General features: G+C 36.3%; 1 protein-coding gene across 1 annotated transcript; it reads right to left on the bottom strand.

The window, feature by feature from the left end:
• Positions 1-10,259: 10,259 nt before the first annotated feature.
• KCNJ15 (potassium voltage-gated channel subfamily J member 15) lies at positions 10,260-12,214 on the bottom strand. Its single transcript, XM_015813804.1, has one exon. It carries the CDS (start codon positions 11,482-11,484, stop codon positions 10,357-10,359), a length of 1,128 nt encoding a protein of 375 aa, XP_015669290.1. The 5' UTR covers positions 11,485-12,214; the 3' UTR covers positions 10,260-10,356.
• Positions 12,215-12,464: the final 250 nt, after the last annotated feature.

The raw sequence follows: 12,464 nt of genomic DNA, 5'->3' as shown, positions 1-12,464 counted from the left end.
TATGATAATATAATTATTCTGATAAGTGAAAAAATGAATTGGGAATAACTAAATTAAAATTAACAAGTTCTTTACTAAGGAAACAAATATTGAATGCACAGGATGGGGAATATTGTATCTGATTGGATGATGCTGCCTGTGAAAAAAAGATCTTAGAATGTGGTAACTTACAATTGAATATCAATCTGTAATATAAGGTGTCTATAAAGAAACCTTAAAGGTTTCTTTAAGAAAGAAAGGTAAGAGTAATTGTAGCCATTACTAGGCTGGATTATTTTCTTAATCCTAAAAAGTAGTAGTTTCAGTTGATTCTTTGTTGGAAAGACTCCATCACAAGTACTGTGACCAGTTCTGACAAGTATTTAAAAAGAATTCTAAGGTCTAAGAATAGGAAAATCTAGGTTTTCATCTTTCCTTAGGTCTAAAACTATCTGGGCAGCTTTGAGCAATCACTCTCTCTTAGCTCTAGGAATGAGACTATGGCAAACCACCTCTAAACTGTGGCCAAAAAGACTTCATTGATCAGTCCATGTAGTCACTGAAAGACAGGATTGTTTGACTCAAAGGACCATAACAACAACACAATAGGTCAGAGGAGGGCAATGAAGGTGGTCAAAGGATTAAAGTCTTGTGAGGACAAATTGAAGGGTTTAGAATTGTTTTGCCTCAAGGAAGGAAAATTAAAGATGAATATTATAGCACTTTTACACTACTTAATAGTTTGTCACAAGAAAAAATACCAAGACCTGTTCTACATCATTCCAGAATGCAGGGTACAAAGACTTATTTCTGTTTTCACATGAAAGCAGGAATGTGATAATGAATTTAATAAATAAAAAGAGAAAATAATATCAAGAAAAATGTTCTTAAAAGTAAGAGCTCCCACTGAATGTGTTAAGGGAGAAGTTGGACAACCATATGTTCAAGATAATTTTAATTTGTACAGGTCTGTGATTTTATGATTCATACATATCTTTTCTTCTATCAGATAAAGAAGAAAAAATATTTGATAGAGATAGGATGAGCAGAAGACATACTTGTACTGGAAAAGTAATGAAAGAAACAGAAAGAAAACAGAAAAAGAAGTGAAACAAAAGCAGGATGCAAATTAGGCTAGCAGAGAGGTAATTTGACAGATAAGGAAGGGAAAGGAAGACAAAGGAACTCTTTGTATCCCTTTCCCTTATATATAAAAGACGAGCATCTACAATGAAGCAGAAAACGAGAAGCTATTTCCATTTTTGTTGCCTCATCAATGTCTCTTCCACAGTGCTGCAAGTTTCACCGGCCAGATGAATAAACAGTTTTTTTTGACAGTCACCCTCATCACTGGCAATCTCGAAACACTGGGAGCAAGAAACAAAGAAGGTCATCGACCCACTCCTTATCTCCAATCCACAGAAGAGGAAAATAACATAAATTGCCAATCCTTCATCTCATCCCATTAACAAATTAGTTGAGCCTGTGAGTTACTGTCAGTTTATTATGGTTGGGTTTTTGTTACTTGCCCTTCTTATTTGCTTTTTTGTTTGTTATATTTATATTTCTCACTTTTTATTCTATTGATGTTTTGAACTACTCAAAATTACTTCACATGTATGGCCATGTAAACTGAATAAAACAATATAAACCCATTCGTATCATATTCCTTATCGTGCACATTTGAGCTCAAGAAAAAAAAAGCTGAGTAATTCAACTTGCTATGAAGAACTTTATAAGATAGCCAAAGTCTAGGAACTAGTAGGTGGAGTAAAGCCGGAATTTCAAGGCCAGTGTGATCTAGTATTGTCAGGTAGATCAGGCCATGAAATCAACTCCACAGAAAGCCTAAAGCTGCTTTTACTGACATTGTCTATAAAAACAATGTTCAATTACTAGAAATATTCAAATCAAATAAGAAGAATTTTGGTTTTACAAATATAAGCTTTCCATGGCAGTGATTTATATGTATTTAAGACCAATAAAATATTTTTAAAGGGCCAAATTAATCTAGATTCCAATGTGGTTTTACTAAGTCAGCATTAAATTGTCTCACTCTCCAATACTGTCAATATTATTTTATATCAGAATGCCTTCATTACCTCATGTTTGGATTATTGCAATGCACTCTACATGGGACTATAGGCACACCTCCTCAGTAGCTGCTCCAGCCCTTTGGAACAGCTTCCTACCTGAGATCTGAGGGATCCCTATCCTTTTAGCCTTCTGGAGGGCTGTGAAGATCTGATTCTTCCTCCAAACAATGGGCAAGGATGGGGGTTGAGCTGCAAGGATGTTTGGTCAGGGAAGGGCGCTTTTGTATTTAACCATGTTTTTATTGTGAGCCACCTAGAGTTATTATATGACGTAAGTGACCATATAAGTCCTGTAGGTAAATATTTTTTTTCTTTTACAACCCTGTAATCCCTTTTAGCGGGGTGGAGTCAGGGCAACTGAATGGAGCTGAACATTTACTGTGCCATCCTGACACCTATGCATAGTTTGTAGCAGATATTTTCTCTTTGTGCCCTGATAGAAGAACATCTGTCAGCTGCTTAGGATTGAACTCTCAACCTTCTGAGTGGGAGGCAATCATCTTCACCTCTAGGCCACCACACTGTTCTAGGTAAATAGCCTAAGTAAATAAATAAATATATATATAAATAAATTCTCATGTACAGGTGGTTTAAGAAGACAGAAAATTTCAATTTTCCATTTTTCCCAAGTCCCGATTTTCAATTTCCTGAAGAAGGACATCCACATCAAACCATTTTTTTTTCAAAATTATTAAATGCCCATTGTGACATCATGATTCAGTCTCCACACTTACATATCAGTGTGTGAAAGGAGATGATTCTGTATCATGACATCATGATGCAGATTTCATATTTGCCCTACCTGCAAAGCTGAGGTTTGTGGCTCTTTTGGGGGATAATATAGCATTTTCTTGACACAGGAAAATGCTTGCATTTCAGAATTTCCATGTCATAAATATTCTTACAATTTGCTTTAATACAATTTTGAATAATAAAGTTTTTTTTTAATTTTGGGAGTGATCCATAGTTCTTTGAAGAACAAAAACAAGTTGATAATTCTGCTAAATATATCCAATCTCCATACAAGATTTTATTATGGAAAGTTTCATCTTCACATTATTAACTGTAGTAAGAAAAATATAGCATTAAATAATGAAAAGTTTACTTCATTTACCATCTCTTTAAGAACTTGCAGTTACCAAATATGAAGTACAGGTAATCTTCAACCTACCACTACAACTGAGCCCAAAGTTTCTGTTGCTAAGTAAGACAATTGTTAAGTGAGTTTTTTTCTATAATGTGATTTTCCTTGGTATAGTTGTTAAGTGAATCACAACAGTTGTTAAATTAGTAACATGATTATTAAGTGAATCTGAGTTCCCCATTGCCTTTGCTTATCAGAAGGTGGCAAAAGGTGATCACATGACCCTGGGAAACTGCAACCATCATAAATACATGCCGGTTGCCAAGTGTTTGAATTTTGATCACGTGGCTATGGGGATGCTGTACTAGTCATAAGTTTGAAAAATGGTTGTAAGCCACTTTTTATTAATACCATTGTAACTTTGAATGGTCACTAAATGAATGATCGTAAGTTGGCCTCCTGTAGTGATTTCTTCAAAGCTGAAGAAGCTTCTTGGATGAGAAGCGAATCGTCTTCAAAGAAAAACAAGAAAGTCCAGTTGCCTCTTGAAAAGCACCCTTGAGACAACCATGACCTGAATGACTGAGAATCTCCATAGACTTACCTGTAGTGACATTGGAAACCCTGGAACATAAAGCAAAGCCATTAAAAGATCAAAGCAAAGCAACTCTTTCTTTAAAAAAGGTGAATTCAGTAATGCAGTCTCACCCAACTATTTGCCTTCCAGATGTGCAGGGGTTGTGGCTCCTAGCAGATTATTTATTTTTGAATAAGTAGCCACTTTTTCTTAAATATTAGAAGTAAATTATCCCATTAGATTTTTAATTTTCCTAACTTTTCTGTTGTTGGGTTTTCTTTTTCTTCAATAAATGTGAGGATTCTCCCCATTCTGTTGACATCTCCATTTTGTATGGAAATGGTGCCATTTTGGCATCATAAGGTCCTACCCTGGAAAATTTGTGCATAATGAATACATAAAAGCATTCATTAACAAATAGCCCAAAAAATTAAAAATCAGAAATATAGCCAAATCAAAAATATAAGAAAAAAATCCTGATCAATATCTAATCATTCAGATACAGTTTTCCAAGTTTCCATGGTGTTTCTCTGTCATTTATCTCATCTGATGTATAGCTCTGCTTTGTGACACACACCCAGTGAACATGAATATTACTCAATATAAATGTCTCTATTTTCCATGTTTTGATCTTTCCTTCAAGTTTATTTAGCTAGGCCTTAGTGGTATAGTGTACACATCCTGTATTCATTATAAGCTTTTCTATGAGTGATGTTCTATGGAATTTCTGGAGGAATGAATAAAGGCCTTTAAAATGTTTCAGACTTCCAGACACTCCTAGAGACCACAGGCTATTTGTGTAGCAAGTAGGAATACAATATTTAAAGGACATTAAAGAGGAAGGGTGGAGAAATACCTTCCTTCTTCTAGGAAGTTATTAAGCAACTAAGGGCTAGGGAGGCAACTGGCTCTGTTTTCTTGCTCTTTGTTTTTCCGACACATCACTTTGACTGCTGAGGACTACAAAGAGCAACCCTGCAAAGTCTGACACAAATAAATGTAGGACAGAAGCTGGCAGCAATATGTCAGAATTTCAATTTCAAAAAGCTTTTTGAGATACAGACACTTTGTAAAACATGAAAAAAAAACTATAAAACATTTACAGGCACCTCGTTCGGCCTAGACCTAAAAGCTAGATTTCTGAACCCTATATATTCAGTTGGACTATTATTAAAGCTATAATTTCTTTTAGCCATTTCCATCTTTCTTTCCAAATTCAACTTGTGCATCTAAATTTTGTGTCATGATAGATAGGAAGAAGGGATGCAAAGATTTTCCCTTGGGGACATTTATTATACAGATAGTCCTCAGTTTACAACAGTTCATTTAGTGACCATTCAAAGTTACAATGGCATTGAAAAAAGCGACTGATGACCATTTTTCACACTTATGACTGCTGCAGATTCCCCATGGTCACATGATAAAAATTCAGATACTTGGCAACTGACTCATATTTATGATGGTTGTAATATCCCAGGCTCATGTTGTCACCTTTTGCAATCCTCTGACTAGCAAAGTCAATGGGAAGCCAGACTTAACAACTGTGTTATTAACTTAACAATTGCGATGATTCACTTAACAAGTATGGCAAGAAAGGTTGTAAAATAAGGCAAAACTCACTTAACAAATATCTTGCTTAGCCACAGAAATTTTGGGCTCACTTGGGTTGAAAGAAAAGTCTTCATCCTGATTCATCCAAGCCGGGGATAAATAAACAACATGGCAGCTGCTTTAGAAAGAAGGTTGCAGTATATTGAAGAGCCAGAAAGATGGTTCTTGCAGGAAAGAGGAGAGAAAAAGAAGGCCGAGCACATGTGGGAAGTAGGTTTGTATAACCTCTGAAGCCTTTTGTTTGGAATAGTTTCCTGTTCCTGTTTTAGGCTTTGTATTTCCCGTGTCACGTATTCTGACCTGAGTCTGGGTGTGCCTTTCTGGTATTCTTGATGGTGATGGGTTAGTCCTATTATCATATCCTGCTTCCCTGGTGATGGGGCTAATGATTCCTAGAGTTTGGGTGGGGTATGCAGATTTTAGGTGTTTTTGTCTTCTTGATCTCCTAGCTGGGGCCTTTCTGATGGTTTATATCTGCATTTGTACAGGGCTGACTTCTGCTTGGGACAGAGAGACTTGGGGGCAGGGTTGGTTTCTGCTTTTAAAATCCTTTTGAGGAAATATATTTTTCTGCCCTTTTAATATTTCCTTCTGGGGGGGGGGCTGACTTCCCTCAATAAGTTGGAGACTAACCGTATTATTCATCTCCTCCCCCCTTCCTTCCCCCTTGCCTCTTTCATGTTATAAGGAATGCTAACAATAATAATATTACTCTTACTGTTAGTTTCAGAAAGAAATAATTTTTATTTGCAGATTGCTTGGTAACTACTTTGAAATTTTCTTTTATTTTATTTCAGATTTATTTTGAAGATTCTCCTTTTGTTGCATACAGTATCCTTGTGGAGTAGATTTGGATGAATGATTTATCAGCATAATTCACTCTAATGAGCTTTATTATGAGTGGTGATTCTTATTTAAACCTCCAAGGCCATATCCTTTACTCTTAACTTTGCCCTAATTCCTATGATCCATGACATGCTAATAGGCTTCAGAAAGAAAAGCAAGGTAATCCATACATTTTATTTCTCTGTAGATCGTCCACTATTCCACTGGTTTTGCAGATGTTTCCAGCATTTCTTTACTAGCTCTACCTCTTTATAACTGACTACCTCAGCTGTTCCCTTCTACTATTGTAGTGACAACAATAGTAACTGGGTAGTATCTATGCTTGTTTCTTGTTCTCCCTCCACCTTCTTCATGGCTAGGCTGAGAAGTAGTGATGGGCCCAGAGAAATTCAGTTATCTTCTGTGACTGAGGGTGAACTTAAAGATGGGTCTCCTTAGTGCCAATCCGGCATTTACAAGACTATACCACATGGTTCTTCATGTGGTTGTTATGTCCAAGGACTATCATACAGTAAACTACTTTGAAAACCAGTTTAAATAAAGCTTGAGATAAAGTGCTTAAAATAAGCACATGAAGAAATAATGAGATGCAACTTCCCATAACACGTCGTTCTATATACTGCAATCTAAACATTTCATAAGAGGAAGAAATCTTATGTACCTTCTTCAAACTTTTTGGCAATTTTGAAAGATGCAGTCCCAACACAAGGCTGCTTTCCTATATCTAGTCGGTTTGTTGATGCTTTTAGCAAGGTTAGATTCTGATAAACATCACATTTATTTGGGATCAGAATAGCATTTGGGAATAATTGCCTGAAGTAACTCTTAGAACCCAAACTCAAATCTGTTTGGATAATCTATAAATATTGATTCACTTCACAATGAGAACTCATGACAAATTTAATGCTTTAACTTGCCCTTGATAGTCTCTTTTTAGGCAGCCTATTTTATCCACTTATTTATTTAATCCATTATTGAATGAAATGCAACTTTTCCTTCAATGAAAGAACAATTACTCAAGCATGGGATGAGTTCAATCAGAAATGAAGAATAATTCATGAATAATAATTAGTGTTCATGCTTTCTCTTTTAGATTGCCTTAATGGAATTCATCTCTGCAGTTATTTTAAATGGGAATTTGCAGAAGGCATCCTGAACTAAAGGATATTATCATGGTCATTTCAGCATGGGTTTTATTTTTCCTGTTAACTAAATTTAATAAGCATACAGATTTGATATCCATTAAGAGAAATGACTCAGAAAGTAATGACTATGACCAATTCAAATACCTCTAAAAAAAGAAAGGATTGGTTCTAGGGAAGGCATTTCATGAATTACAGGATTTCTATCACGTGGAAAATGCTGCTGATCTAGCAGAGTTTATGTTGCGTAGAAAGGAGAAGAGAAAAGGCAATTGTCATCATGCTTCATGAGGACCATGTACCATGTAATTCTAGGAGGACCGCTAACTTCTGGAGCAGATTTTTAAAGTGGTTGAGCCAAACTACATGGCAAGGAGAGCTCAAAGTTTCTGTGTTTTAACTGCATGTTCCAAAATGAATCAGTGCAGGAAGAGTTTTGTCTCTTTATGAATTCTTTGTCTAAGTTCACCTAAATTCAACACAACCTCACTCTAGAGGTTATTTGTGTACATAGTTTCCCATTAGCAGTTACTGCACAAATTATACAGCGTTATCTGAAACTAAGAATTTCATGTCTCAAATTTACATTGTATTAATGATTCAGGCTGTGCTTAAAACTGAGTCTGTATAAACAGTAGCAAATATCTGGAACCATGTCTAAACTAGACTATAGTGTCCTCTAGATAAAATTTTGTCATGCCAGACCAGAGTAGCACATAAAGGATGCCTGGGTATGTACACCAGTTATTATACTATTCCAGCCCCATATAATTCCCCTTTAGTAAACAGTCTCAAGTTAGTAAGACAGAAAGCTTTATGTCTTCTTTATAAGCTTAAGACATCCAGTTCACATCTGAAAGTAAACATGGGCTGGACTAGTTTTCTACAATGGTACATGGGAATGATCAGGATAGACGAGGCTTCAATGCCTTCACCATTACAATTGGATGTGCCACAACTATGCCACTGAGACACTATTACTGAATTATTTCTGAGCAGCAGAAGTTCTCAGTTATTATAAGTAATTATTTAACTTAAGGAATCCTAGTTGCTGAATTATAACTATGTCCATTTCCAAATTCTAAACAACGAGTTATTGTACCCTGTCCTACTAACTTAACTGGAAAGATTAAACTAGGGCAAAATACATTTTATTATATTTTCACACATGACCAGTGATGTCAAAAAAATTAAAAAGGAAATGTTTCCATTCTAACTTAATCCTTAAGTATTATGACACAATAAGTAAGTAATCTAAACATGTTTACATGACATTCAGAAGGGGGAAAAACCCGCTGCAGCCATTTCTATGTTAGAAATCAAAGACTTCTGCAAATTCTTTATGACTTTACCAGGCCAAAGAAATAATTATTCCATATTTTCTTGTACCATGTATACATTCCTATTAATAGCACAGCAGGACATTCACAGACAACATGTTCAAAGAAATATTGCCCATTACTATTTCAGAATCCTTTATTTAAGAGCATTGAACAGTTCTCTAAAACAAAGCTAAACAACTTTTTAAAATAGATTACTTCATAAAAGCAAAATATTGTTACTAGCATTTCCCTCTAAATGACTGTGGTGTTCAACACCATCTTTATGTTATGTGCTCCTGGCTACTTTCCTACGTGACCAGAGGCAAGCTCGCCTGACCAATAACCAGCCAAGACACAGTGTAGGCCTTTTGTTTGGTTTATTGCAATAAGCGGGGAGAGAAGCTATCAAAGCATGGTTCTCTCCAAAGTTTCAACCTAAAATATTCCTTTCTTTATACAACCCTGTCCCAGCCGTCACATCCCTCCTCTTTCCCCATTGGCTGAGGTACTATGAGGTTACACTCCTACCTATTTCCTGCTACATACTAAATCATACATCACATGTACATTAGTAATATAAAATATTAGATATATTCAATTGTTGGTTTTGAGTTCTGGGCCTCTTAGAACGATAGGTTCTTTCCTGTTTTGCTAGTTATCTTCTCTTACAGCTCCTTATCCCATTCTGAAGACCCAGATAACAATTTTTCATACATCCTTCCTTTATGCTATCCTTTCCTGGTTCCCATCCATTATAGTTTTTGGTAAGCTTGTTTGTCCAGGCAGTAAGTTTCCACTGCAGCAAATTCAATTTTAAATTTATCTTTCAATATTAAATTTTGAAGACCTTTCCTTTACTTCTATCATTTACATTTTTTTTAAAATCTGTTCTTCAAATTATGAGAGAGAGAGAGAGAGAGAGAGAGAGAGAGAGAGAGAGAGAGAGAGAGAGAGAGAGAGAGAGAGAGAGAGAGAGAGAGAACAGCATTGTGGGCCAACATGATAATTTGCATTGGTGAGTAAATGGAAATCTGTGCAAAAAGGAGTTTGCACTCAAGGAAAAGGTTCTGGAGCCATCATTTTGTTCTTTCTTGTTCATCCAAAATGACCACAAGAAGGATGTGTGCAGGCACTTTCCTTAAACCATTGTTTATATAAGAGCCAGTCTGGTCCAATAGTTAAGGCACCAGGCTAGAAAGTGGGAGACTGCGAATTCAAGTCCTGCCTTAGTTATGAAAGACATGCTAACCACATTCTGTCTCTAATGCCAAGAAGGATGGGAGGAGTTAAGAAGTAGAGCCACTAACTCTACTGACATTCTACCCTCTGGACAAAATACACAGCTCATCACCAGTGATGCAGATCATAAAGTTATTGGCAGCACAATGTCAATAATGCTAACCATTCCACTCCATTTCAGCATTGGAGAAAGATGCGAGTATATGGCATGGATCCAGTTCCAGATAGTGCAGTGAAATTCCCTGTCTGGAACTCTGGTGTGCCACAATATAACAGTCTTGTTTATATTAAGGCAGGCTTCTATACTCCCAAAGCATACCTCCATTGTCCACAATTGTGGCATATGTTACACAAAAACTGAAAAAGAATTAATGATGCATTCTGATAAAATCATAGTGTTTGAGTAACTGACTTTCAGATAGAAGTGTTATATACAGTATAATTTGTTATAGATGAGTAATCAAACATTACTTTGTTGTAACAACATGGTTCTGCGTTCTCTCTCCCTCTGATCTTCCTTTCTATATTGCTCTTCCAATTTTTGCTTTTCAGGGTCCGTACTATATAATGTACAGCCGATGCTTCTTCTGATCAGCTCAAATTGACTAAAATCTGCAACGTATTTTCCATTCTGTGAAAGAGAAATCACAGGCAGAAATTCAAAACCCCAGAAAATTTCCTCTGGAATATATGAGGTTCGGCTCTGGCATACAGCACTCGTGGATTCCACTGTGGCATTCAAAAGGATAATGAGTTCAAAATCCTTTTCCTTTAGATTTTGGGGTGTCAGGTCACTTAAAGGACTGCTGTCATCCAAAATGTGGTAAAAAGTCAGAGGTAGAATCAAGAAAGGGCTTTCTGACGATGAATCCACATGGAATTTGACGCTAGCTTGGTTTAGCAGAATCCTTTCTCCTTCTTTGGTTTCATAGGTCTGAAGAAGTTTTCCAGTTAGCTGGCACTGAATCAGGAGGCTCTTTCTCATATTTGCTACACGGATTACAAGGCACAGCTGTCCATTGTGTTTGGTTATGACAGCACAATGACTGAACTTAATGGTCTCAGCTCTTTTTTTAGGTCTAGCAATTTTGGCCAGGAAAGTTCCAGTAATGAAAATCTCAATCAAGGTAGTGAGAACTAACTGAGCCACCAAGAGAAATATGGCATGAGGACATTCTTCAGTGATAACCCGGAAGCCATAACCAATGGTTGTTTGGGATTCCAAAGAAAAGAGAAACGCCCCAGTTAGCGAATCTACATTCATGACACAAGGGACATGTTTTTGAGAGTATCTGCTCTCTTCCAGATCTCCATGAAGAAATGCAATGGCATAGTAAATGACGCCAAACAGAAACCAAGTCATGATGAAAGTAGCAGCAAATAATGTAAGTTTGTATCTCCATTTCATGTCAATAACTGTGGTCCACAGGTCCTGAAGATAAAGCAGGTAAATACCATCTACCTTGTCAATCCTGATATTGCTGTGACCACTTTTAGACATCACACGAGGTTTGTTTCTCTTCATTTTAGCACTGATGTTGCCCTTGACTAGTGAGGCTTGTGACATGCTGATCTGTGTTGTTTCCATTAACTGTTCTTCAGACCTAAAGAGAGAGAGGAGGAGGGATAATAGTTACTGTCTAAAAAGCAGCCCAAGATATTCTGATAATAGATGCCAAAACTAAACTATGGAAATTGCATATCATCCACATAGGTAAAATGATTATATAATAAGAATATTATAAATGAAATTTGTCACTGGCAACATGCAATGAAGTGAACAGAAAGTAGCGGCATCGTTTTCTGCTTCTGTGTCAATATAAGGGATAAGTCTTTGCTTTAACAAAACAATCCTATTTACAATTCTGAATTTTCTCATATTTATTAGGCAAGACAAGAAAATAATTAATTAATAAACCAAACTTGATCTACTGATTTACTTTTAATTTCCCAGCCTCATTCTCCCCCAATCTGTTCTGTATTCTGCCCCCGCCCCGAAAATTTTAAATAAGCATTTTGATCATGATTTTTACAAATCATACTTCACACAAAGTGGGGTCAAAAGGAAAAGAAAAGCTAGCAGCTTTGTAAGTGCATAGAAAGAAATCTTTGAACCTGAAAATTCTTCAAGGCTGTTTTTATCATGAGCCTCTCCAATTTCAAAGACTCAGCGGAAAACAGGAGGTCATTCACAAATTCAGCTTTCTAGCACTAGGGCCCATCCCTTAGCAAATACAGAAGGCATTAAATGGAACCAAAAAAGGACACAATATCCAGAAGCAGACAGTGGTTACGTAGCATAAAGCAAGAGCAAAGTTAAGAGGAGTTCCCAATAACAAAACTTCCTGAACTTCAAAAAAAAAACAAAAAAAAACCCACACACACCCTCTGAACTCGCATCCTTTGTACTCTGGCAGTTGTTGATGATAGTATTATTTTGTTCCATTGTTTTGCTTCAGGAGAGAGCTTTAATAAGTAGTTCATTTTTATGAAGCACAGAGGGGGTGGGGAAAACATACTTGTCCCTGGTGTAACTACTTAAAGAACATTTTTAGAAACCAAATATGA

Source organism: Protobothrops mucrosquamatus, unplaced genomic scaffold (assembly GCF_001527695.2).
Source record: "Protobothrops mucrosquamatus isolate PMUCROS unplaced genomic scaffold, P.Mucros_1.0 scaffold197, whole genome shotgun sequence".
In the NCBI taxonomy this organism is placed as follows: domain Eukaryota; kingdom Metazoa; phylum Chordata; class Lepidosauria; order Squamata; family Viperidae; genus Protobothrops; species Protobothrops mucrosquamatus.
The sequence above is the reverse complement of the archived record's forward strand: the minus strand, read 5'-3'. Positions and strand labels throughout refer to the sequence as shown.